The sequence below is a fragment of the Crotalus tigris genome, unplaced genomic scaffold (genome assembly GCF_016545835.1).
Source record: "Crotalus tigris isolate CLP2741 ecotype Arizona unplaced genomic scaffold, ASM1654583v1 scf7180000018599.1079084, whole genome shotgun sequence".
Taxonomy (NCBI): Eukaryota; Metazoa; Chordata; class Lepidosauria; order Squamata; family Viperidae; genus Crotalus; species Crotalus tigris.
The window spans coordinates 170,460-198,154 of record NW_024097097.1 but is presented as its reverse complement, the minus strand read 5'-3'; the positions used below and the strand labels follow the sequence as shown (position 1 = coordinate 198,154).

Below are 27,695 nucleotides of genomic sequence, written 5' to 3'. Positions count from 1 at the left end.
ACTGTGGGAGCCACTTTCAGTCAGATGGCAACAGATGGTGACTTGATATTGTTGTACCTTGATCTTGGGCTCTGCCAAGATCCTTTTTGAAGTTTTCCCTGGTTCCTCCTCTACCATTCGAACTATCATTTACAGTTTGGGTTCAATTTTAATAATAAACTTAATAATCATAACAGCAGCAGCAGCAGCAGCAGCAACAACAACAACAACAACAATAATAAAGTTGGAAGGGACCTTGGAAGTCATCTAGTTCAACCCCCTGCTCAGGCAGGAAACCCTATACCATTTCAGAAAATGGCTGTCCAGTCTCTTCCAGGGTTGGAGCATTCACAGCTTCTGGAGGCCGGTTATTCCACTGGTTAATTGTTCTAACTGTCAGGAAATTTCTCCTTAGTTCTAGGTTGCTTCTCTCCTTGATTAGTTTCCATCCGTTGCTTCTTGTCCTGTGGCCACATTCAGGGAGGTTGACTGTGTTCCCATGGACCTTAAACTTCTTGATAATATTAGCAGCCATGGGCAAAGAACATGAAACTCTTTGGAGAAGGTTTTGTAGCCTTTACCATGCAGGGGCTATTAGCTTTTTCTCTTCCTCCTCAGGCAACTTTCTGTTTTTCTTTTTCTTGTCCATGTTCACTGCACACAGTGACCCAAAACACTTGAGTACTTCTCTCCACTCACATAAGCTCAGTGACTGATTATGCAATTGAAGACACACATGATGCTAATTAAAGCAAATAGTCTACTTGAGGGATCACTAAAATCCAATAATGTCTTCTAACTTCTAAGAGGTACCTATAATTATGTCCACACCATTTTCATGTTTTATTATTTGCGAGATTATGTTAAATCATACATCAAATCAAAGTGTCTGCTTTGTGGATTATGAATAACAAAGGGTGGATGCCATTTACTTGTCTCAATTTCACAGCAAATTGGGATTCTTTTGGGGCGGGGGGGGGGAGTAGAGGAGTATCCATATTTTTGACCATGTCAGTAATTTCCATTTTTTAATAAGTTGAAATTGGTAGCTGAAAGCATTTAGGAGTTTTTAATAGCCTCCCCCCCAAAAAGAGTGAATTATTTTTATTTTTAAATTCTCAGATAGCTGCTTAGAGAAGCCTACAGTTGCGCAAGTAGATTGAGAGTTTAGAAAGATCAGAGTATTTGTTCATTTGTGAAGTTGTCTTTGCCATGCTAATGATACCCTAGCCTAATAAATCAATCAACTTCTGAAGTGTATTAACAACTTTACAGTACAATGAAAAAAGTATCACTGGATCAACTAGAATGATGTTCCAACTTCTGCACATGCCATATTCACAGTGTTCTTTTTTGAATCTGTGAACAAAAGCACATAAGTTGTGGACATTTGGGGAAAGATGTTATGAATAACTCTGTAGCTGCTAGAAATTATGTTGGCTTTTTCTTACACAGATTCACACAGTTTGGCCAGAGAGGCCTAAATTTTTGCACAACTATATATAGCTGTAGCAGAAAAAGAATTGGCTTATAGTGTTAAAAATTGTTCTGAATATATCAACACACGCCTGTTTTTGCATAAGCAATGTTACAAAATTTACTAGCCAGTAAACTGCTATGCTTCTAGCCTGTTTTTCTTTGCACGTCAAGAGTCATCCACTCCTTTGCTTTTACAGACAGCCTAAACAGCCTGATTAATGGCGTCCTGTATTCTTTTCTCTTCATCTTGCTACATTTCACAAGCCCATTAAAAGATTATTTTCCTTTGTCTTAGCAAGAAGAACTGTGTAGTCCTTGGCATGTGAGGTCACTGAGATCTAATTCATATGTTGCTATTTTAGGGTACTGGTGATGTCTGGGAAAAAAAAAACCCTCAAAGCCCAAGTGATAGCAGGAAGCAATCACATTCAATATCTGGATTGCATCCTTAATTCTTACGCCAGTGGACCAGCATTTTAATGGTGGTGGCTGGCTTATGCATGCATATGCTATTGCTGCAAATAGAAGGGTCAACTATGTCAAAATAATTTGGAAGCAGCAGGAGCTGCATACCAATTGGACAATGTAAAAATCCCCCTACTAGCCTTGGATACAAATGGAAAAGATTGCTTTTACTCACAGTGATATAATTTATTCTATTAATAAAAAAGGACACTTAGGCAAATATTTCCTCCTGAAATATAGGGCAATTTGTCTCTTTCACTAACTTCCTTTTAGTACATTTCCTTTGTAATAGGTACAACAAATTCTGTTCTATCTTTTATGCTTGGTTGATATAGAACAAAACAAAACAACAACAAAAATATTGAAAATGGGAATAGGAGAAAATAGGCAGCTTCTAATTTTACAGAGGAAAGTGCTCGCACTATATACTTGAGGGAAATGCAGAAATAATGAGATATTTGATGTCTAAGGAGATTAGAAGTCGATAAAAGAAAGCAAAGAAGTTTATAGGAGAGTTAACCAAGGATATAGATCAGTGATGGCGAATCTTTTAGAGACTGAGTGCCCCCAACCCCCCCCCCCGCCCTGTCCGCCCTGCTCCGCCCTCAGGGCCATCCACGGCCCACCACAGATAGCCCAGACGGCCCTGCAGCGCCATGGTGGCCACACCCTCTGCCCGCACCCCACAGCGTCATCTGCTGCCCAGCTGCCATGTGCTTGGCTGCGCTGCTCCGTGTGGATCACACCTGGGATGACTCTCCTCCAGCGGGACTGCTGGTGAGGAGGGGGGAGGCAGGGCTGGGGCGACAGTGTGCAGGCCCACAGAGAGGGCTCCAAGTGCCGCCTCTGGCACTCATGCCATAGGTTCGCCACCACTGATATAGATATTATAGATAAAGATAAAGGTTTCCTCTTTCCAGTTGTATTTGACTCCGGGGGATGGTGCTTGTCTCCGTTTTTTAGCCGAGGGAGCCAGCATTGTCTGAAGACATTACTGTGGTCACGTGTGCCAGCATGACTATATGCCGAGGTGCACAGAATGCTGTTACCTACCTACCAAAGTGGTACCTATTTATCTACTTGCATTTGCCTGCTTTCAGACTGCTAGATTGGCAGGAACTGGGGCAAGAATGGGAGCTCACTCCTTAGGGTAGCCTCAAGCCTCAAGGTTTAAATCAGTCCCATGACTTGCAATACCTTGGAAGATACACCTTACATTTGGGTATCCAAGAAGAAGGTCAAAAAGGTATTAATTAAAAAGAAAATAGCTTTGGATTATTTCTGGGTGTGGCCATATCAAGGTTGTTTATTTATGGAACCATAAACCATAGCAAAGATTAGCATTGGGCTATACATAACTAAATATGCCAGTTCTCCTAGCTAGCCACAAGCCTGTCAATGTCTTGCATGTAGTGTTCACCTTGTTTATTAGGTCTTTTATTTAGAGAAATAAATCATTGAATATTTTAAACTAGTAATTAAATTTCTGTACCCACTCACTTATTTAGGCAAATTCCTAGAACAGGATGTGTGCGTCTATGCATATATGTTTTAAAAACTCCACTGGGATATTTAAATTGACAGTTTGCAAACATGACATTTATTTAGATCTCCCCCTTCTTTTAGGCAGATTTTTCGTATTCAAAGAGTAAAGGTGTGAAGCAATGAAAGACAATAATGGAAAGAGAGAGGGAGAAAAAAAAAAAGCAAAAGCTGTTGAGATGGACCATTCCTTATTAAACAGTGTTTTAACAAGTGGTTTTATCAGTTCTGGAGGTCAGCAATCCACTTTCCTGCTAGTAGTGTAAGATTAACTGTTTTCTGACATCTAATGGTCATTCAGATTTTTGGTACCAGTTAAGCCTAGTTATGATGACAAAGAGTTTTTACTCAGTGGAGTTTCAGAGCAAATAGGTAGGCTTCCTATTATTCAGTGTCTGTTTTGGCTTCTTCCACAGCCACCATCTGGACAGGAAGAGAGCTCCAACAGTGGAAGTGCCCAGGCAACTGTTCAGCCTCCCAAGGGCCAAAGTTTTGTGCAGAATCACTTCCAGGCCCAGTACAGGTAAGAAACTAACACAGAATTTCCCATATTACTACTAAAGATCTACCAATTTTTTTTTTTTGTCCATCTAGAAGTCACCCCTAAAATAGATTGTAGTAGATACAGCCAAAGATCTTACCTGGTGCACATTCCACAGTGTTATAATTCAGTAGGAACCAACTCATGCCCAGGGGTAGACAGAGGGATTGAGGTATTAAGGGACGGCTTCCTGCGGCACAATGAGGGTTGTCACTCTTCCAGGCAGGGAGGAGGAAGCAGCCCACCTTATTTAGTCCCTAACCATGGTTCTACTAGGCACTGTTGGCAGGGCTTTGGTGATGCCCCTTCACCTTCCTAAGCATGATTCTTACCAAGACGTACCAGTGGCCGAAGAGACTCTCTGTTCTAAAAAAAATGTAGCAACTAGATTGGTTAAATAGTAATCCTGTGTAAATTGTAGGAAGATGCTTCAGAAAAGCGAAAAACAGTAGTTCAGTTTGGAGGGATTGACGATTACTCTTCCATCAGCTGCCAGTGCTGTGAAATCTAACCTGATTCCTTCAGTGCAACAATGGAATGCTGCATTCACAAGATAAGCTATAGTGTTTGGACAAGTGACACTAAATTAACCCCAGTGTAGTTTTACTGTCTTCATTTGCTCTTTCTCAGCTGTCAAAAATATGAGAACCGAACTGGAGTATTAGCATATGGCTTGAATCATTTTGTAAAAGATCAGGATCCAATTGTACCAGTCTTCTCTAATTTAGTTCCTGAATATGTTTCTTCTACAATTCCCAGAATACATATAGTTAGGATTCTTGGATATAAGATTTCAGGACATCTGGAAAGTACCAAGTTGCATACTACCTATTGGGAAAAATTGTTCCATGTTTCTTTCATGGACCTACCTGAGTGAGAGAGAGAAGGCTTGTGACAGGAAATATAGAATGTGATTCAGTTCTGTCTTACTTTGTGTAGTCAAAGCAGTCTTGGATTAGCACAATCTTGAGGATATTGTAGCTCTTGACATTTTTGTTATAGTAAGTGGATGTTGGAAAAAAGGAAAGGAATGTATTACTGTCTCCTTTTGGATGAGACAGAAAACAAATGCTTTCATTAGCGTATGATTCCTGCTGTTGACACTGCTGATCCGTGTCTCTGGCACTGAGATGAAATCATTAGGAACTGAGAGACAGTCCCCATCTTGAGGCTGTTCTTCTAGATAATGCTTTAAAAAAGAGCTAGAGCTTTCCATTGTTATGTCCTGTCCTCTGTAGCCGCGTGTTCTGAACCAAGTGAGCCCTTGGTCCTGCCCTTCAGAGAAGCAAGAATGGCAGCAAGGGGAAAAGTACACAGTCAGGATCCTGGGTTTTTGTTCCAGTCATTAGAAGGTAGGTGAAACAGGAACAGTAACTTTTCTTCCTAAAAAAATGGTCTGATAGATACAAAAAGTAGGAACAAATGTAAAGGCAGAGTCATACAATCCTAAACTTGCACTGTGTCAACTTTATAGAGGCTTTTCTAAATTAAATTTACTTCCTCTTCTTGTGAGTCTTTCCCTTTATATTTAATTCAGAAGATGATCTGTGGGTTATTTTCACTGGGGGAAAAAATGAATAAATAGATCTCCCACTCTAGCTGTGAAAGCACATCTTTCTTCTTTTTACATTAAATAAAAGTCTGTTGTGATATAGTTCAGTCCATTCTTAAAAGCTAAATATATTGCAAGCAACGTTCTGCTGTTCTGACACTAGAAGACTTGGGTGCCTAAAAAAGCCTGGATGGTTCATAATGCATCTTTGCCTTCAGGGATGCACTTAGAGCTAGCTAAGATGCTTCTGCTGTACCCTGAACTATACAGATCAGCGGAACAGCCATGCTGCAAATGAGGGAAATCTTTTCAGGGGTGACTAAAAGCTTTTAATTTGGGGGAAGAGGTGACTTAAATAATATGTAGGATATGGGTTTTGGAAAAGCTAGGAACCCTTTCAGCTGAGGTGTTCTTGTTTGGAGACCATTTCAGCTGCTGCAAAGTCACTTCATAGAATGAAAGAAATGCCATTTAGACTATTTGCTCTCTGTGCAATATACAGGCTGATGGAGCTTGTACTCTTGTGAAACCAAAAGGAGACTGAGAGCATTTTCCCCAAGAATGGTTAAGTACTAGAGTAGTCCAGGCAAAAGACAATAAAGTAAGTTAACACTGCATGGATAAATTGATCCCATTGCATGTGGAATGCAGCTTGACTTTAGAGGAGTGAGCACTGTAGGCACTGAGAAAAGTACAGTAAGTAAAATGAATATATGAGAAATTCTCAGCGTTCACATTAGATGGCGAGTTCATATCAATTTGGATTGGCACTAGGAACCTAGGTGTAAGCCTGTCTTCCACCAAGGAGGCTCATTAGATGACTTTGGGCCCATCACTGTTTCTTAAGCCAATTCACTTCACAAGACTGTGAAAAGTAGCAAGAGGGAGCACTATGTACATCACCTTGAACTCCTGAAGTAGAAGCACAATATAAACATAACAAGTTATCAATGATTCCCCTATCTGAGTGTAAATCATACAAATTGTTATGAGCAGTTATGAATGTCATTTCATTAAACCATTAGTCAACTTTTTCTTGGGCAACGTCTGCCACTTCAGCTGTTCTTGTTCTGTTTGTCATGGTAGTTTGTTTGTATAGGTTAATGGATAAACCACCCTTGCTTGCATCTGCATCTGGGACTTGAAGGATGTGTTGTAATCAAGAATTGAGAGACTCAGTCAAGGATTAGCCAGTTACTCCTGAAGGATGATCTTGCTTAAAATGTTATTCTTCTGTTTAGCATGCTGGTTGACCAATTCCAGAAGTTGAAGTCCACACTTTTTTAAAGTTGCCAAGCTTGAAAAATTCTAGTCTAACCTACACTTTTGATTCACTGCAGTGGAGGACTACAGACTAAATACTCTTCTCTTTTAGCCAATAAGTTATTTATAAAAATAATAAGGGTGGGGTAAAAATAAATAACCTTCCTTGTCTTTGATATACTTGCTTACTTTTTTAAATAAAACAAATAGAGGTATTCCTATATGCAATGTAATAAAAGGGAGTAGCTTCAAGATTGATAGTTGAGTAAGGCTGCTGCAGTGAAAACAAGGCAACCCCTTATGAAACCTTAAAAGGAGATATTGTGTGCTACAAAAAACTTTAAAACTTTACGCTGTAGCACACATTATCCATTGTATGGGATGTATGAAGTATTATCTTAAAAGAGTGATTTGAGAAAGAAAACACATGCACTTAAAGATGCACACCTCTGTGGCAAAAATATATCCCTGTATTTGTACATATTAGCAATAGCACTTAGACTTATATATTGCTTCACAGTTGCTTTACAGCCCTCTCTAAGCTGTTTACAGAGTCAGCCTATTGCCCCCCAACAATCTGGTTCCTCATTTTACCGACCTCAGAAGGATGGAAAGCTGAGTCAACCTTGAGCTGGTCAGGATTGAACTGCTGGCAGTCGGCAGAATTATATTGTTGCTTTAAAGGCAAAATGTCTCTGCCATACTCAAATGGTAAGCCCAACCTTTTGCAGAAGATTGCATTCACCAGAGGCAATCAATCGCTTCCTTCCTTCCCATACAGCTTATCATGATGGACATTTCCCTAATTATTAATAATAGGTCACTTAAAATGCAATCAGTTCAGCAAAACTGTCTCTAGGCCTATACCATACTGGGAACCATCCCCTGCAGCAATTGTGCCTCCCAAGCAGAGAATTCCAATTAACCCTCCTTTATGGGAAAACAGATGAGCCTCCCAATCTCCAGCCTTCTTTCTCAAGCCACAAATGCACACTGCTTCGCTCTACTGTGACATTGCAGCCATCTCCATGGCAACGCATTGTACTGTTTGAAAGGGCAGCTGATGTGGCTTGAATCTATGCCGTAGGAATGCAACCACAAACATTTGCTTGAGTAGATACTAGAAATTTACTTTTTTTCTGCAAATAGGCCCCTTATCAACAACTTCATGTTCAATGTGAAGAGCTTGCAAAAAAGAAAAAAAAATCCCCTTTCACATGCTCTCCTACTTACATTCTTAGAACAAAAACATATTTTTGTGAAGGAAATTGAAATGAACTGAGGTGGCAAATGAGCTTTGCCATTTGATTATTGAATCAGAGTCATTTGAGGGGATCTATGCCATTTGGTAGCATGAAAACTAGAGCCACACAAAAGATGGACAAAAATGGCATTGCTCTAGTAGGGCAGTCACTATTTCAAAATAGTGCTGTTTGTTTTGAAGTTACACTCAATGGTGAATAAAATTCAGAAAACTGAGAATTGTTTGGGGAAAAAAAACTGTTTAGGCCACTGACAGGGAACTTGGTACTGTTTTGGACTAAAAACTCCCTCTACCCTTGTCACAAATTTGGAATCAACCAAAAAACTGACTGAGATCAAATGGAATTGAAGTCCAAAACAGAGCACCAAGTTACCTGTGTTTAAGAGCAGCAATAGGTTTGAAAGTTACACGGGCTATCATTAATTAATTCTCAGTGGGTTGTAAAAATGTAAATTTTGAAAGGAACTCCAAAATCATCTAATTCAGTTCTCTACTTGTGCGGGAAATCTTCTACTGCACATTCTTGACAATCTGAACCCAAACTTGGCAGTGCTAAGACCTTTCTTTCTTTATGCTGCTTCCTTTCTTCTCTTATTTATTTTATTATATCTCACGTGTATTTTTACAAATAACTCAAGGCCATGAACATATCCAGCACACTTCCCTATTCCTGTTTTCCCCATCACAACAACCCTATGAGATGAGTTGGGCAGAGAGAGAGTCAGTGGCCCAAAGCCACCCAGCTGGCTTTCATAGCTAGGGAGGGACTGAAACTCACAGCCTCCTGTTTTCTAGTCTGGTTCCTTAACTACTAGGCCAAACTGGCTCTCTTGGGGGTAATGATTGGTTGCAGAGGATCTGTAAAATTAGCTGCAGATCATCAGATGCTATCCTTTTGCTTATATTGCAGTGGTTGGGTACTTAATTTTTTTTTTCCATGTGGAATTTGTATTTTTCTTTAAATGAAATATTGGGCCCTTCCTAATTAAGTGATATAATTCTGCACCAGCTAAGAAGCAGCTCTTGGTTTTTTTGTGGATTTTCTTATTTTGTTTCAATTTGTTGTTTAAATCATCTTAATAGTTCCTATTCTGTTCCTAATTTGTTCACTCATATGGCCTCTCTATGGTCATTGTAATTTGCATGTAAGATTTCAATACTGTCCCCACCTTTTCCCCAACAAAAGGTTTTGGTCTCCCCTTGCCATAGAAACTAACATACCAGCTGACCTTGGGTGCCCCTTAAGGCTCCTTTCCCACCAGACTGGTTAGGAGGGACATGCTAAGCATGCCAGATCTCTCCAGCTCCCTAATTAATCCCTTTCTCATTAATACTTATTAAAAAGGCTGCCTCCATTTTTCAGTCAGCTAACTTGTAGTCTGGGCATCAAAGCCTGCCTTTATGCAAACAATCTATTAATGTGTAATGCTGCTTTGCTCACAGATTACTGGCTTTGATGCACAACAAAGGAAAACAAAGCTCAGAGTTTGGTTAGATTTTAATTTAGGATGTGAGAAAAGCAACAGCATAGGAGGTGAACTGGCTACTTAATATTCATGATATGCTTTACTGGAGAATTTCTTTAAAACATGACATCATATTGGGAAAGGGAAGTGGTTGCAGGAGATTTAATCAGGATTTCTTTTCAGTATCCTTAAAGGAAAATTACCATGTACTCTCAATACCTACTTTAATGTTTATCTATTAAAAGACAAATCTAAGTACTTCCTAGTCCGGCAAACTATTTCTTAGAATGATCAGAAAGATATTGTACTTCTAGAGAAATCCGTAAATCCAGCTGTTACTCTGTGTCATACTGTCTCTGAGCATCGATTTAGATATCATGAAAAAAAATATTTGGTAGACTAACCCCTTTCCCATGAATGTATTGAATACTTTCTGAGAACCATCCAAGAACAGTGCTTCCCAAACTTTTTTTCTTAACAACCCCAAACCATTTACCAGAAAATCCTTATTTCAATGTCCCTGTTGTAACTGGGTAGTGAGTTGGTGTGTCATTACCCAAAGAAAAACCACTTTTGCCTAATTTGGGGTAATCTTCCCAGGTTTGGGAAGCACTTATCTAGAATCATGGCTATTGTTGCTCTATGATATAACAAAAGTAAATTACACACTTTGTAAAGGAACACTTTCTTTTATCTGTCTTGAATTTAGTGCCAGTCAATGGCAGTGATTTCTAGTATTATGGGAGAGGGATTTAGATTTGCTTTGCATCACATTATTCATTTTCTTAACCATCTTCTGCATTTTCCCATCTAGACTCATGTGTGGATTGTAGGCAGCACTGTAGAAAACACTGTAAGACTGCATTGTCAAATTAGGCAGCCGAACGACCAATTTCATGTCAAAAATTATAAGGATGGAAAGAGTTCAGCAAGTTGAAACTCTCACATTCCCATTCCTCAGACTTTCCTCATGGACTGAAATGTTACTGGCATAATGGCCAGATTTCAGCAGTGAGATTTTTTTTTAAAAAAAAAAAATTGTTTTTTTCTTTTTTCTTACACTTCTTCCTTCTTTCTTGACTATCTCTTAAGATTTACCTTTTACTTTAATTTATATTTACAAAAGATTTTCAGAAAAGGGGAGCTGGACAAGTAGTGCAAGGCTCTACAAGATGAAAACTTCCATTTAACTATCTCTCCCAGCTATAAGGGTAAATATGCCAAAATATTTGGTTCTCTTCTTTCTGATCCCATTATTCCATCACCACAGACTCCCTTATACTCTTCTTGTAGTGGGATCTATGGTGCTTCCTGCATAGTTCCTGAAACTTTGTTTCATCATGACATCTAGAAGCTGTTCAGATCATGAAACGCTTGATGTTGGTTGGAGTTAATGTTTTTATCTTAATGTTTTTAATTACTTGGGGGGGGGGTTTGAGCTGCTTGCTGCTTTATTTTTGGTCAGCAGGTAGGCAGTATGTTTCTTACTGCAGGAAACTCTTGAAGGTGCTGAAGGCCTGTTCATATTGTTCTGAAAACAGAGGCAAGGTGAAGCAAGAGAGCCTGTGAGAACAGGACCCAGTGGCCAAGGAAGAACAGAGCACAGGAGAAAATTAGAGAATGGAGCACCAGGAAAGAGAAGCCTGTGGGACCCAGCTAGCCCAAGTTTTGTGGAGGGGAATAGGGAAACTAGAGAGACCTGTAGGGCAGTGTGCTGTGGTACTTGGAGAAAACAACAGTCAGTGGAAGTAAGTCAGTCCAGCTGCAGAAGAGACCACAGAGGAACCAGGTTGCCATGGGTAGATCTGTAGAATGTGATGCTGTCAATGCCTTGCCCTAGTATCTGGAAACAAGTGAGTATGGTAGAATGGGAAGGAATAGATTCAAGGTCAATTCTGACACGATCAAGTCATAATGGATATTTAGGTGTCCTGGTCTAGAGGATTTTCTACCTGTAGATTGGATGAAGTAGCATATCTATCTATCCATCCATCCATCCATCCATCCATCCATCCATCCATCCATCCATGATTTATATGGCCGCCCACTCACTCACAGAGACTCTGGGTGGTAAAAACTCAGTCTAAAAAATAAAAAACAATACCGCCCATCCCCCTGGTGACAACACACACTCAAATGATCCACTTGATGGCCTTCATCCCAATCTGGATTCCTCAGGCCTGTTGGCAGAACCAAGTCTTCAGGGCTTTACAAAAAAGTGAGAAAGAGACAGCCTTTCAGATGGGCTCAAAAGGTGACAATCAGCGCATGGGAAGCAAATTGGCATCCAGTGCAACTCCTACAAGAGAATTGATGCATGTGTGCCCATCTGGGTCTGCACAAAATTATATAGGCCGCTGCATTTTGAACAACTGGAGCTTCCAGATGCTTTTCAAGGGCAGCTCCATATAGAGTATGTTGAAGTAGTCAAGACAAGAGGTAAATAGAGATTGTTGGCCCAGGAAAGGATGGTAGCTAGTATACAAAACAGCTGCACAAAGGCCCTCCTGGCCACAACAGCCACCTGCTCCTTGAGCAGGTGTTGTGAGTCCAGGAGAACCCCCAGATTATGTACTGAGTCTGTTTGAGGCACTACCACCCCATCCAAGATCTAAGGTGTCAATTCTCCATGAATCAAACAACCCAAACCCAGAGCTACTTAGTCTTGCCAGGGTTCAGTTTCAGCCTGTTGCTCCCTTAAAAGCCTTCAAGCACTGCAAGAGGGAGACACACCTTTGCTTAATTCACCATGAGCCGAGACATACAGCTGAGTATCATCAGCATATTGATGATATCTCAGTCCATGATGATGGATGATCAAAGTTACAGTGACCTGAAAAAAAATGACTTATGACCACACTTAATGATTGTTGATCACCCGTTGCAACCTTCTGACAAGCAAAGTCAATGGGGAAGCCAGATTCACTTAACAACCATGTTACTAATTTAAAAATTGCAGTGATTCATTTAGTAACTGGGATAAGAAAGGTTGTAAAATACACAAAACACACTTAACAAACATCTCATTTAGCCACAATTGTGTGCTCAGTTGAGGTTGTAAGTCAAGGACTGCTTGTACTGTTTTGTCCAGCTATCCATGACTTCTGCTTCTTTATTATTGTTCTTGCTTTTAAAGTGTAAAATTTAGTGAAGTTGGAGAACCCCTAAATTTAAGATAAATTAAATAACATACTTTACCCAGAAAACTACCAAAGCTTGTTTCATGAGTGTGCTTTGAGATGCAATCACATTGAAGCAAGATGGAATGATAGTATTTGTTGATATTATCAGGATGTTCTAATGACAGGGGAAGGATTAAACTAGCCTGCTCGGGTGGAGCTTAATTTAGATTTCTCTGATTTCCAAGCAGATGCCATTATTGTTAAGTAGAGAAAGAGAAATTGACTGTCCCATTCCATATCACATTTAATGTGTTCCTTTCCTTCTTTTTTTTAAAAAAAACTTAATTTTCAACAAAAGATAAATACAAGAACTGCTTATAATTATAGAAGTGCTGTATATTTTGATTAATTTTAGAGCAAAAGTTTAATGTATTTGATATTTGTATCTGCATCAAAGAAAGTTGGAAGTTATTATTTTTTATATATTTTTCTTCCTTTTTCTCGGCACCCCCAATTTTGCTTTGTCCCTTTCTTAACTCTGGCTAAAGGTTTTCAACAAGAAGACTTGAGCAGTTTTCACATTTTCAAAGATCTCTTTGCATAAATAAATGGTGATTTATGTCAATAAAAGAGATAACTTAGCTGTAAAATGCTCCCTCTGGATGTTCACTGCTGCTGTTCTTGATTTAGTATCCTGATTAGCCTAGTTAAAATTGTATATTCCCTTTGATATTGGGTGAATTGGTATATTTCAGTACTGTCCTGAAACTTTAATTGGATAGTAGTAGAAATGTTATAGTAGAACTGTGACAGAAAAGCAGCTGCAAAAGATAACATGAATTATATTTCCTAACCTGTAGTGACTTTTTCACAAGGACATTTACCTATTTGAACACTATTTCTGAAGAAGGGGGTAAAAATCTTGCTTTCTAATGATGGCTAGAGTTAGGGTCAGTTGTATAGTTGCAGTGCAGTCATTCTTTCTTTTTCTGGAATAGATTCAGCCCTGTATGTTTCTTTTCCCCACCTGGCACTGTTTCTTCTCTTAGTCTTTTTGGAAATGTTTTTATTTTCATATCAGGAAGCAGGTTTCATTTCTTATCTAACCTGCTAAGCAACTAATACTTCCAATGATGACGTCTTAGTAAGACCTTCCAGTTGATTAGCTATACTTATGGCTCTGAGAATAAATTTAATTCCAGGTGCTTTTTAAAGGAGGGAGGTTGCTCTCTTTGCTATGATGGGAAAGCTGAAACTGAATCCTTCTTACCTCAGAGATATTCATAATTTGCTAATAATTTCAAAGTAAATTGTTTCTCTTCATTGGTATCTTCCTTTCTTCTCTTCTTTCCTTTTTTCAGCCTCCCTTTTTTATTTTAATTGGCAATTTCTTCCTGGCAGAACTTGAATTTATTTTGTAAAGTAACACATATCCCTATAAAATAGCAAATATGTATTGTGTTGCATGATTGACACCTGGTACAGATTTGGAGTTTACTTTGCCCAGTTCAGTTTTCATTAATTTGATTATTAGAGCTTTCCTCTTTCAAGTTAGGCTCTTTAAATTCCTTTGACTAGAATTGTAAATTACATGAGAATTTTTGAATATGTATACTCTCCCAATTTGTCAATCCATTTGCAAGAAGAGGAGTGAGGGTGGGTGCCTTAATTGTTTAAGTTTCAAAGATTGTCGTTTAATATGCCACATGATTTTGAAGGGAGCAGATGGTAAAAATCTGAGTGTTGGTTTAACAAAACTCAGGAAAGAAAAGATTACTGTGCTATTTTAAACTAAGGTAAAAATGTGCAAAATCATGATTTAACTTAACCAATGAATAGTGCAGATGTAATTATTTCTTAAGTTCTTTTCTGAGTTGAAATAGTTGTGAGATATTACTAGGAATGGAAGTGAGAGGTGACTGATGGAATGAAGAGGAAAAATGGTTGAAATGGGCCCTTATTTGGATGAAACACAAAGCTGCTGTTCTCTTCACCTGTATTTAAAACTAAAAGGGTCTCTGTGCGGAATTACAGTTTAGATATTTTATTTTTTCCCTTGAAACTGAGGCTTTATTTATATACATATCCAGAAGGTACTTTGATCAGACACAAAACTTCGTGAGAGGAGCTAAGGTTTGCGGATGCCAACTCTTTCTTCCACGTGTTTCTGGTTTCCCTCTAGAAATCACAATAGCACCCACTTTTAAAAAATAAAGTGTTTTAGAGAGCCTGTGGGAAAGGAAAAATATATTATTAGTTAATGATTGCTTAATTTTGTTTTTATAAGTTGTATTTATTTCATGAGGTTGGTCACCAATTTATCTGTGAGAGTCTGATGGGTGTAAGTAAAATAAATCTTAGAGGAATACCGAATGGGGCAGTTTGTAAGACACATTAAACCAGGGGTAGTCAACCTTGGCTCTTTTATGACTCGTGGACTTCAACTCCCAGAATTCCTGAGCCAGCATGGCTGGCTCAGGAATTCTGGGAGTTGAAGTCCACGAGTCATAAAAGAGCCAAGGTTGACTACCCCTGTATTAAACCATTTGGCCATCTTAACTGGAAATGGCCTCTTTATGACATGGCTGCTTCCCGGTTATGATTTCATTTCTAGTCCTTCCACCAAATTCAGTCCATAGGCAGCCTCTTAGCCACACTTATTGGTGTCAGATTATAAATTGGTGCTAATTCAACCTTAGGATTTATTGCAGTTTATTGCAGGGAGTAGCAAGTTTATTGCCTATAACAGAGGTCCCCAACCTTTTGGGCACCAGGAATTGGTTAGGTGAAGAGAAGTTTTCCATGGACCGAAGGGGGTGTGGTTTTGCGTGCTGCCTGTGGATGGGGTTTTCCTTGTTTGTGTGGACCGGTTGCTGACATGCTGCAGCCTGGTACTGGTTGGGGACCCCTGACCTATAAGATTGATTTGACAGGGTTGAAAATTTGGGCTTTTTTTTTGATGGGAGGTGGTTACTGCCCAAAAATTGTGCTTCAGGCACCTTTTTAATTCTTTTGGCCTCCCATTTTGCCATTTTACTTGTTTTGAAGTGTTTTAAAAGGGAAGAATGGTGAATTGACAGCTCAAGCCACTCACTTTGCCTTTAAACCTCTTTTTCCCAAAAAGGGGAAGGGGCCTGAGCCAGAGGTTTCTCTATCTCTCTGGCAATATCATGATGTTATCAGATGTTACACTCTCTGTGATCCTAAACAGATATTAAAAGCATAGTAGAATATTTGGGCTAAAAAAGTGTGGCAGGCAAAGAGTGAATTTCAGAATATAGTGGGCTAAGTCTAACATATCCAGCTGAAAACACTTCACTTATAACCTTTTCTCCCGGCTTTTCATGCTAGAAACAAAACTTGAAATTTAGGCAAGAAAGAATATATGTCAAAGAAAAGGTCCATGAACTCTTTTAACATTATCAAATCCTTCCTTCCTTCCTTCCTTCCTTCCTTCCTTCCTTCCTTCCTTCCTTCCTTCCTTCCTTCCCTCCCTCCCTCCCTCCCTCCCTCCTTCCCTCCCTCTCTCCCCCTCCTCCTCCTCTCCCTTCCTTCCTTCCTTCCTTCCTTCCTTCCTTCCTTCCTTCCTTCCTTCCTTCCTTCCTATTAGCTAAAATACCATAGAGAAAGCCATTGCCAATTGATCCTGGTAAGAAAATGGTTACAGTATTATGTGTTTGTATGATATTTTTACCAATTTTATATGGCTAAAAATACAAATATATTATTTGTCTGATCTTAACTACTCAAAAGTTGATTTAATGTAATGGTCAGATCCTTCAGAGGAGAGAGACCCTGAAAGTCCATTTATCTAGATCTTACCTGATAGAGAGATGTCAGTGTTTGGTATATTATACAAGGCATAATATAATATATACAAGGCCGGTCTCATCAAAGTGCTACTAATTTATATATTACATAATGTACAAGGCGGGTCTCATCAAAGCGTTACTATATGTTGTTCGTCCATCGATTTCGATGAAGACCTTGACATCTTGTCAACGATGTGTCTGTAGGTGGCTAATAAGACCGATGTTAGCACGGTCAAATTAGTGTTACTAATTTTCATAGAAATGTCAGTTTGCAAGTTTGAAAGGAGTGGTACTCTCAGGTCTTTAGCAATCTGTAGTTTTCTTTTTAGCCCAGAAGTTGAAGAAAACTTTGGGGTCTAGAATACCAAATTGGAAACCAACATTTTTAAAGCTGGCATTGCTAAACTTGATATCAGTTTCTTTACTGATGAAGAATTTCTGTATTTTTTTTCTAGATCTTCATTGACTTGCCCTCATTGCCGGAAACAGAGCAATACTTTTGACCCTTTTCTGTGTATCTCCTTGCCTATTCCCTTGCGTCAAACCAGGTATGTTTGATCACAGGTCATATTTCCTCTCCTGCGTTCTCACTAGAATGTACGGTATGAATTCTACTTCTCTTAATATTGCATGCACTCATTTACATATTTTATCATCTTTCTCACTAACTGGTGGGTTATTCTTTCTTTTCAATATTTTAAATAAAAAATCATATTTAAAGTCATGTTTTAAGAATAACTATTCTCAAAATGTATATTTCTGAAATATTTTCTCTTGAGATATGAATTTTAAATTTTTCAAATTTTAATGCATAGAACTTGTGTAGTAAGCTGATAAAGGCAGACATTCCCATCTTTCTATTTTCAGTATGAAAATGAATTTCAGAATTTCCATTGCTTTGTTAGGTTCCACACTAAGACATTTGTAATGTAATCTTTCTTCTCTTTCTGTCTTACTAAAAGTTCACTTTCAGTACAAATCCACATTTTGTGTGCAAACTGCCTTGGTACAATTTATTGCCTAAATCAGTGGTCCTCAACCTGCAGTCTGCGGAGTCCTTGGGGGTGAGATATCATTCCAGAGGGTCTGCAAAGGCGTGAAGAAATGTTATGATTTAAATCTTGAGTTAAGTCCGTGGACATGGTCCATGGCCACAAAAGTTATTTAAAGGGAGTCTGTAGTGGAGAAAAGGTTGAGAACCACCAGCCTAAATATTATTTAGGTCAGTAAGAACAAAATTTATCAGCAACATCTAAAGGACTGCAAAATTCACCATTCCTGTTCTAAAAGTTCCCAAAGTCTATTGAACTGCCTAATTTTTCTGGATAGCCAGATCAGAAATCCATTTATTACAATCCCCCATTAGGAATTAAGTTTTTATAACTGTGGTTTTTGTTCTATTCCTTCAAGAAGAAAATTGTTTTGGGAAGCTAGGCAGGACTCTGAAGTATTTTCTCTTTTTTCTGTCCAAAAATCTCATCTTATTTCTTACAAGAGGACTAGAACTGTCTTGTTTTTTTCAGCATCACAGGCTGAGTGAGAAATACTGACAGAAAAGGGCCATAGGCTGGAAATTGCTACTTTTTGGCAGCTGGTTATGCACAGCAGGGAGCCAAGGCCCTGAAACTAGCAAAACTCCCCCCCCCCCCACCGTTGAGGGTTCAGCCAAGTATGCATGAGCTCTAGGGAAGTCAGAAAGCTGGGAAATGAGAAAATGACAGCATTATAAGCATGGTTTTTTTTAAGAATTCCCAGGTCCTCCTTAAAAATATAGGTAAAATCCCTACCTCTTTTTAGTTTGAATTAGAAAAGTTTTAGTTTTATATTGGTGTTAGTTGGACAGAATAGCTCATTACAAATCTGAATTCCAAAGATGCAATGTGCTCAGCCTCTTGAGAGCTGAACATGAATAAATATGTAATGGATTGGGCTGCATATGTCTGACAGCTTTACCCTGTACATGTTTCTTTGGAAATAAATCTCACTGTCTTCAGTATGTGCATAGCATTATCAAAACAGAACCTTACTTTGAGAAATGGAACCTGATCTGTAAGTGTATCTTTTATATATTGTCCCCATCTTCTTTCTAAAGTTATGACATTTCACGTCATCACACTGTTCTCAAGAGTTCCAGGGTTCTGATTGTACTTGATGTATGTTCTGAGGAAATGGAAAAAGGCCACCAGAAGCTCACAGGCAGCGGAGGAACAGAGTCCTATTAATTTATGATAACCAGCTCATGAAAGCTCATGCCTTAAATAAAACCCTTACTGTAGTCCCAAAAGATGCTACCAGACTTTTTCTGAATTTAGAAGCATGTTGGTAGAGCTTCAGATACCTAATGTAGCAAAATCATTTCTATAGAAGCTTATGCTAGAATTAATTCCTTAGCTTTTAAGATTCATAGGATTTTTGTTCCCCTTGGAATTGATTTTTTAAAAAAAGGATTGCCTACGTAGTCTGGAATTTATTGTTATCCAAATGGAGTCTGTTTAATGTCTATTTCTAAACAGCTTGGGGAGATTCAGTATGTCCCTCTCTCTCCTTTATACCTTCCCTCCAACCTGCTTTTTTGTTCTCTCTTTCCAGTCCTTAAATCCTTAGAATTCCCTCCAGATTCTTGGCTTTATCTATGCTTGCCTGGGTTTGGCAACAAAAAGGCTAAACAATGAGTCTGTCTCCATTGTGGGGATTCAGCCACCGGAGTCCTTTATCAATGAGGAGAAAAAAGAACAAAATCTCCACACTTCTTTTTCCATCTCTTAAAGTGTTTTCTCCAAACTGCCATTTTATGGATATGAATCTTTGAATCTCCTGTGAGGCGTACCTCTAAATGATTAGATAGGTTTAGAATTTGAAAATGTTTGCAGGATAGTTCCCCATAGGTGAAATTGGCACAATATATCTGCACTTGAATGAGTGGTGTGGTGGCCTAGCGATGAAGATGCTTACCTCCCATTAGAAGGTTGAAAGTTCAATCCTAAGTAATGGCAGATATTTCTAAAGAAAAAATATCTGTTGTGAACTCCGCACAGCGTCAGGAAGAGAATCTGGCCAATAAATGCTCAGCTCCATCCAATCACCCTGATTCTACCCCATATTAAGAGATTACAAGGTTGTAAAAACAGGAGTTTATATCAGCACGAATATTAGAAACTAATATTGATCCAGATCTTTGACGCTTAGATCTAAAAGAGAGGGACACAGTCTGAGATCTCCTACAGCAGTGGTTCTTAACCTTTTTGAATGAATCGCTCCCTTGAGCCAATGAGGAAGATGTCACCGCCCCTCTTCCCCAACATAACCTCTCAATCACAACATAGGAAATAATTGTTCAATTTATACAAATACTTTTTTTGTTTTCTTTAAAATTGTCATCAAGACAAATCGATGCAAATAATTTATTTCCAGTCTTTTCCCCATATCTCAACTGTGTGAAAAATTTTGGTGCCACCCGTCACTTTATTCCCAAACTTTATGATATATGTATTTCATTATTATTTTATTTATTCAAGATACTTAAATGTAATGACCACTGAAAACAAAATTCAATTGCAAGAAAGTGAAATGCCCGAAAAGAAAAACAGTACCATTTAATGATTGAATTACAAGTGAAACTTAAGATGCAAAAAGAAATATAAAAAGGGCATAAGAACAAACCGCAATGCAGGAAAACATGCCGCTTGCTAATTTAGCAGAAGCAGCACCGGGCTACAGCTGATTTGTTTTCTGCTAAATTAGCAAGCAGCATGTTTTTTGGTAAAGCGCGAGCAAGTGAGCTGGGTAGAAGCCCAGGAAGCAGCTACAGCTGATCTGCGCTTCTGGGCTGCTCTGCAGAAGTGCGGATCAGCTGTAGCTGCACGTCCCGATCCTGGGCTCTTGCCCAGCTCACTTGTTTGCCCGAGCGAGAGGGCAGGGGCGCGAATCGGCGTGTGCTCAGAAATGCCGATCTTGTGCTTCTGCTCATCCCGCTTGCAGAAACAAAATTCAGAAGACAAGGAAAGGCATCAAAAGCTGTTAATAGATAGAAAGCAAACAGAAAGCAAGTGAGCTGGGGAGGACCGTGGAATCAGCATTTCTGAGCACGCCGATTCGCGCCCCTAATAGGCGTGTGCTCAGAAACACCGATTCCATGCTCCTGCCCAGCTCGCTTGCTTTCTGCTTGCTTTCTATCTATCTATCAATAGCTTTTGACACCTTTCTGTGTCTTCTGAATTTTGTTTTTGCAAGCAAGTGAGATGAGCAGGAGTATGAGATCGGCATTTCTGAGCACACGCTGATTGCGCAGCTCCTCCTGGGCCCCCGTGCCTGCCATTAACCCTCCCACCATCATGCAGGATAAAGTTGGCATCCCTGCTCCCACCCAGATGTCCTCACCTCCCCCAAGCATTTTTTTACTCACCTGCTTTCAGCTGCACTCCCTTTCTCTTTTTGCTTCTCTGCCTTCATTTGCTTCTCTGCCTTTGCCACGTGTTTGTGGGTAAAAAAGAAAAAAAAGTTCCATGAGACTTCTCGCAAGAAGTTAGAAAGTCTCATGGAACTTTTTTTTTTTGTCTCATGAACACATGGCAAAGGCTGAGAAGGACAGGAGAAAGGGAATGCTGCTGAAAGCAGGTGAGTAAAAAAGCGCTTGGGGGAAGTGAGGGCATCTGGGTGGGGGCAGGGAGGACCCAGGCAATGCGTCATGCAGCTCCAGCGGAATCTCCACTGAAGACTGCGTGAGGCTGCCTGCCACCCCAAGGCCACCGCCAATCAACTGGAGCTGCATGCTTTGATCCTGGCCTCATAGTAGGACCCAGGCAATGTGCAGTTCCAGCTGACTTCGCCACAAGCCTGTGCGGGCGCTGTTGCACTTTACCTCATCCACTTTTACACTTTTTTTGTTTTTGTTTTTCGAGTGCTGTTCAACCGGTCCTTTGTGTACCACCAGTTGAAAAGCCCTGCCCCCAATCTTCTCGTTCCATCGCCCCCATGTCGCTCCTTTTCGTTCCATCGCCCCCCTGAAAAACAAAATCGCCCCCTGGGGGGCGATATCGCCTAGGTTAAGAACCACTGTCCTACAGTATAAGCCCAATGTATTGCTCCAAACAAACTTTAGAAGTTGTTACTAAATAGTATTTTTTTAAATATGGCAAAATGGAAAAATGAATATATACTTGCTAAATAACATTATCAATTACATTTAATGTATTTTTTTAAAATATGAATTAAATGAAATAAATTTGCTTTTTGTCCTGGCTCTGGTGTTGCTTCTTGGAGTGTAACTCTTAATTTCAAAAAAGTTGTTCACCCCTGCTATGGAATATGCAGTGGATAATATCCAGATGACCTTCTTTGACCTAATATAAGGAAGCAAATCTCTATCTTTAATAATAATGTCATTTATTTTTGTATTTGTTAGCTTTACATCTCACTTTTCCTTCAGGAATTCAAAACAGCATCTAGAGTACACCCTTATCCAATTTTTACCTCTAGTAACAATTCTGTGAGGTAGACTGGGCCGAGAGAAAGTGATTTGCCCATCTAGCGAGCCACTGACCTTCCATGAGTCATTTTAATTTGATGTGAGAAACATAGAGGTACAACTTAGTGCTATTTAGTGCCTGCTTTCAACCTGTCATCAGGTTGACCACTTGAAGTTTCCTTGAGTCTTCCTCTGAAGATTGATTCTGCAGTGAATGTGGAGACTTCTGGGGAAGCAACGGCAAACTGAAGATGGCTCTGCTGAGAGCAGGGCCAACAGCCATGGGGGAATGAGGGGCCCCTAAATGGGCCAGCTTGTTGGAATTCCTCTCCAGCAAAAAGAGGCCTCTGGATTGCCCCATAACAACAGCTTCTCACAAGAAGACTGTAAGATAGCAGTCTCCAGCAGGTTTTTTTTACTCTTTCATACTTTTCTTAATTCATATTCGCTTTTTAACTCTATCTTTCAACTTTTAATGAAAATTATTATTAAAAAAAATCTATTGCTAAAGATCATGATGGAAGAGGGAAGAGTTAAAGCCACCTTTCTTATCTATTATGCCCCTGAGCCACATAGGTTTGAACTTAAAGAAAAAAGTGCCATAGACTTTCTTTTCAAGCAACACATTTAAAGGGGGCATAGGAAAGCACTCACTGAATGCTGCCATGTAGAAGTTTTAGGAGAAATTCTTTGCTGTGCAACCAACACCATGTTATATCCATGTTTTGCTCCTGTCAGGAAAAGATGAGTCAAACCACACATTAAATAGAAGAAATTACCCCCCCCCACACACACACATTTTAGATCTTAAGCAAGCGTTAATTTTCTTAGGCCTCTGTTAGAGTTGACAGGTGCCTTGAAGCAACACCTGTTCTCTAGTTTGCATCCTAATTAACTGTTGGAACATCCGTGATTTCTTCCAGAATGCTTGCTTGCTTTCCCATTTTTGCCTCCCTCCCTCTTCTGAACCTTCAGGGTGAGGCTTTAAATTCAAATCAAAATTTCATTTTCATTTCTTCTCAGTACAAACTTTATATCTTATGGGCGTTGAACTGAAAATAAAAGACAGGTTGTTTGGGAATTTTGAAGAGTTGTAGCCATAACATAGCTGAGTGGGTGGGCAGGTTATAGGATAAAGTGCTGTAACGTAGCTCTTTCCAGCAATCTTGGAATCATTCTACATATTACGCTACTGTGGATGTAGTGGTGTATTTCAGATTGCTCCTACACAATTCAAAGGCTATGCCATACACTATTTTTAATGAGTAATTTTTAATATCCATGGTGACAAATATATTCTTAAAGATACAGAAGGTGTCGTTTCTTAATGCTTTGAAAGGAGCAGGCCTCCAAGTGGAGATGTTTTCTACCAATCTGTTCATCCCTGATCCTCAAGTCATATGTTTACAATATATATGCCCCAAATGTCCATGCTTAAAATATGTGATAAAAAATTAGGAAACGTTCCAATTCACTTCTTTGTTCATAAGCAACAACATATATCTAAATAAATTATGTGGCCAAGCTAAGGCAGAGAATAAATGAGTGAACAAACAAATAAATGAACAGACGGACGGGCAGACTGGATGTGAATTGGGGGCATTCTTAGTATTCCTCAATTCTCAATTCCCTTGTGTTCCTCTTTCTTTCAGGCCTTTGAATGTCACTCTTGTCTTCCAATCCAAAAGCCAGCGATTTGTGCGTGTAGGCCTAGCTGTGCCTCTCTTCAGCACTGTGTCAAAGTTGAGGGAAATGGTGGCTGAGGAGGGCAAGATTTCGCCTGACCAGGTTAGCCAGACAATTTTCTCTCATACTCTGTGCTCTATGAGAATACCATACTTATGATTTGAACTTTGCTTTTTTGAGGTTGATATCCTTAACTGGTCTATTTGCAGGTAATCCTGGCTGAGCTAAACCAGTCAGGATTCCAGTGCTCCTTCTCGGATGATGAGGATCTGAACACCATTGCAGAAGGGGACAACATTTATGCTTTCCAGGCCCCACTCTCTTTTAAAAGGGGTAGCTCCTCCCGAAGCTCAGGTACATCTTACCGTGGTGGTTAAAAAAATACAATACTCTTCCATTATTTTGTAAATTTAATAAACTCTTTTTATCTACAATAGTGGAAAGCCAAGGCTCTTACCAGATTCCTAAACTTTGTTTTGATATATTATCATGATTGTTGGTAATGAAAATGCAGCTTTTTTGGCCTCTTTTTTTTGGCAGGAGCATATACTCAATACATACTAGTTTCTTCCTATCAATTGATTAATTGATGAATGGTCTGCTTGAGATTGGACAAGAGCGTTGGTAGGTCATATAGATCATTCTCCATAAGCCACCTGTAACCCATAGGCCATAGTTTTGTCATTCCTGGTCTACAACTATACTGACAAATAGACTAATTAATACATGCCAAGATCAAATTATGAAATTATGCTTTCTTAATGCACACTGCAGATCATAAGCAATGCTCAGCTATCTTTGCCATAGTCTGCTTGAGCCAGAAAAGAAATAATAATATATTATTATTATGAAAATGCAGATAACACTATTCAGGTAGGCTTCACTTACCAACTACAATTGAGACTGGCAACTCTGCTGCTAAATGACCTGGTTGTAAAGTGAAAATATTTAACTGTCTTGATGAGATCAGAACCAATCCAATAATTTTAACTGAAGACTAGGTCTATCCATTACACTCCTTTTGTACAGCCTGAGTAGCATAGATTAGTAATAGTCCTGCCAGATAGCCGCTGGTTAAGTGGGCTTTAAGGGCATTACAGTTCTGTCACTTTAGCAGCTTCTTATTAAGATTTTAGACTGGTGATTGCATCATGAGGCTATTAGGAAAAAAAGTGGGGGTTGTCCCTTGGTCAGCTTTATTGTCCTCTGTGTTTGTGTGTGTGTGTGTGTGTGTGTGTGTGTGTCTATTTTATTCTGGCAATTGCCTGATTTACTGTTAGCTCTCTACTTGAAATGGAGTGGATTCTGAAGAAAGTTATAACTGCAAGTTATCTATAAAGAGGAGCGGTTATATGTGCTAATAAACTGAACAGCTACTTCTACAGAAAATTGTATAAATAAAGTACTCATCAGCCAAGAATTGCTTTCTCTTATCATCATCCTTTCTCAGCCTATAGCTACCTTTCCTTTAAAGGAGGTTTCTGCACAAAATTGAATTCTAAAACCAAGAGGAGCAAGAACCCATGTTTTTCCTGCTCCTTTTTCTCTTGCTTATGCCTGAGTTGATTTTTTGTTTCACTTTTGTGACACTTGTTAGAGATCCTCCTTTCTCCAAAAGCTATTCAAACATTATTATGTATTAATTTTTTTTGCCACCCATTTTGCTGTGAGGTGACTTTAGAGAGAACATGAAATAATAAAATAAAACACAAAATAATAATCAAAGTTCAGGGCCTAGAAACCTATGTCTGGTAATAATCTCTTCCATAAAGGAAAGCCAGTGTTTCTGTGGGTGGCTTCTTGGGAAACAATATTCCATAAGAAGTCAGCTTGATCCATCTCTAGTACCTTTCTGACAAAATTTTGCAAGGCTTTTGAAAGTTGAAATTGCCATTTTAAATGTCTTTAATCTTTTTATTGATGTAAACCACCATGAGTTGTATGGTTTTGGTGGCATACCAGTCAATCTGTCAATCAATAAATCAATCAATAGTATATCATATACAGGGAGATTTTGATAAAAAAGTACTTTAACCAATCAATCTCACACATACATCTTGAGGTAGTCCTAGACCAGGGGGGGTCAAACTGCCGGCCCATGAGCCAGTTACATCATGCGGAAGCTGCGCCCACCCCAGCTCTGGCAATGCAAAAAAGTAACAATATGTTGTGACATGTCACATGACGTGGTGAGTTTGACGCATGTGTCCTAGCCTAGACTATCAAAGAACTTGCTCAGTCTCTGTCTTTCCTTTCTTTTTGTGAACACCAGGAAAAGTAGCCAACAAAAGCTTGGTATTTTACTCAATTAAAACTTTTATAGTTTTTAACTTTTCCTGGTGTTCATGCCTGTTTGTTGCTCGACATGAATATACCCAGGAACCATTCTTTTATTTTTAATATTGTTCTATATGTATGTATGTATGTATGTATGTATGTATGTATGTATGTATGTATGTTTTCATCTGTTCCTTATGACCACGTACTGCTGATAGAATGAGCTAGTACTTTTTAATAATAACAAAATTATCTTATGTGTATTGTACATGCAAATTTGTAAGCTTTTTTTGCCATAGAAAATGTCAATCCATACTTTATTAATGAAAGTATTTCAGTCTAGTACATTTTTTCTCCTAATTAACATGAATTACACAGTATTTTTGAATGACAAATTATGAATGAATGCCGAATTCCAAGGTGAAGACAGCATGATATTAATAATATTAAACATGTTTTGTGTGCTTCTCCCAATTTTTTGCTTCTCCAGATAATATTGCAATAGTTCAGATCTTTCTTAAGATTCTTTCTTTCTAAGAAAGAGTCTTAAGCATTTTAACTATAATGTATTGAGTCTGTTAAAAAAATAACATTCTATGATGTGGCTTGCAGTCTAAAGTAGAGAGGAAAAAATTCCTACTTATCTTTTTCGATGACTCCTTTCTTAAGATTTTGGGTTTTTGTGTAAACCCAAATCCTGCAACCATTCTTCATATGTTTTTGTCTCCAGGCCTTTGATTATCTTACTTGCTCTTCTTTGCACTTTTTCCAAAGTCTCAACATCTTTTTTGTAATGTGGTGACCAAAACTGGATGCAGTATTCCAGGTGTGGCCTTACTAAGGCTTTATAAAGCGGTAGTAATACTCCACATGATTTTGATTCTATGCCTCTGTTTATACAACCAAGGATTGTGTAATTTTTTTGGCTTCTGCCACATACTGCTGGCTCATATGTAAGTGATCGTCCACTAAGACTCCAAGATCCCATTCACAGTTACTGTTTTTGAGCTAGGTTTCGCCTAATCTGTACTCATACATTTGTTTTTTCCTGCCTGTGCGTAAAACCTTGCTTTTCTCCACATTAAATTTCATTTTGTTGAATAGGGGCCATTGTCAAGATCTTTTTGGATCCTGAGCTTGTCTTCTGGTGTATTGGCTATACCTGCCAGCTTAATGTCATCTGCAAATTTGATGAGTTCCCCTTCTATTCCCTCATCTAAGTCATTTATGAAGATATTGAAGAGTACTGGGCCTAAGACGGAACTGCTTACTTCCCTTCATGTAGATATAGTACCATTAAGGACGACTCGTTGAGTATGGTTTGTCAGCCAGTTACAAATCCATCTGGTGGTGATGTGGTCTATCCCATATTTTTCTAGCTTATCAAGAAGTAGGTTGTGGTCTATTTTGTTGAATGCCTTGCTAAAGTCTAAGTATACTATGTGCACAGCATTTTGCTGGTCCACTAACTTAGTCACTTTGTCAAAGAATGAAATAAGATTGGTTTGGCATGATCTGTTTTTAACAAACCCATGCTGGCTTTTAGTTATAACTTTATTTGTTTCTAGATGTTCACAAATCTGTTTTTTGATTATCTTTTCCAGTATCTCCCGAGGTTAATTGGTCTGTAGTTTCCTGACTCAGAGGAAACAAACAACAACAAAAACCTTTACCTCTAAGTGTGAATGACCTGAGATAGTGCTGCCACCATTTCATTGCGGGTTATGGGTACCTTTTTGGGTGCTGAATATGTTTGTTGTAAGCTAGAATCTTACTAGTAGTA

General features: G+C 38.9%; 1 protein-coding gene across 1 annotated transcript in view; it reads left to right on the top strand.

Moving 5' to 3' along the window:
* Positions 1–27,695, top strand: part of USP43 (ubiquitin specific peptidase 43) — a 104,815-nt gene that overhangs the window by 38,691 nt on the left and 38,429 nt on the right. The window contains exons 3-6 of the mRNA XM_039355090.1: positions 3,882–3,988; positions 16,941–17,033; positions 23,602–23,737; positions 23,845–23,989. Of these exons, the coding sequence (XP_039211024.1) occupies positions 3,882–3,988; positions 16,941–17,033; positions 23,602–23,737; positions 23,845–23,989 (481 nt within the window). The remainder of the gene's footprint in view (positions 1–3,881; positions 3,989–16,940; positions 17,034–23,601; positions 23,738–23,844; positions 23,990–27,695) is intronic.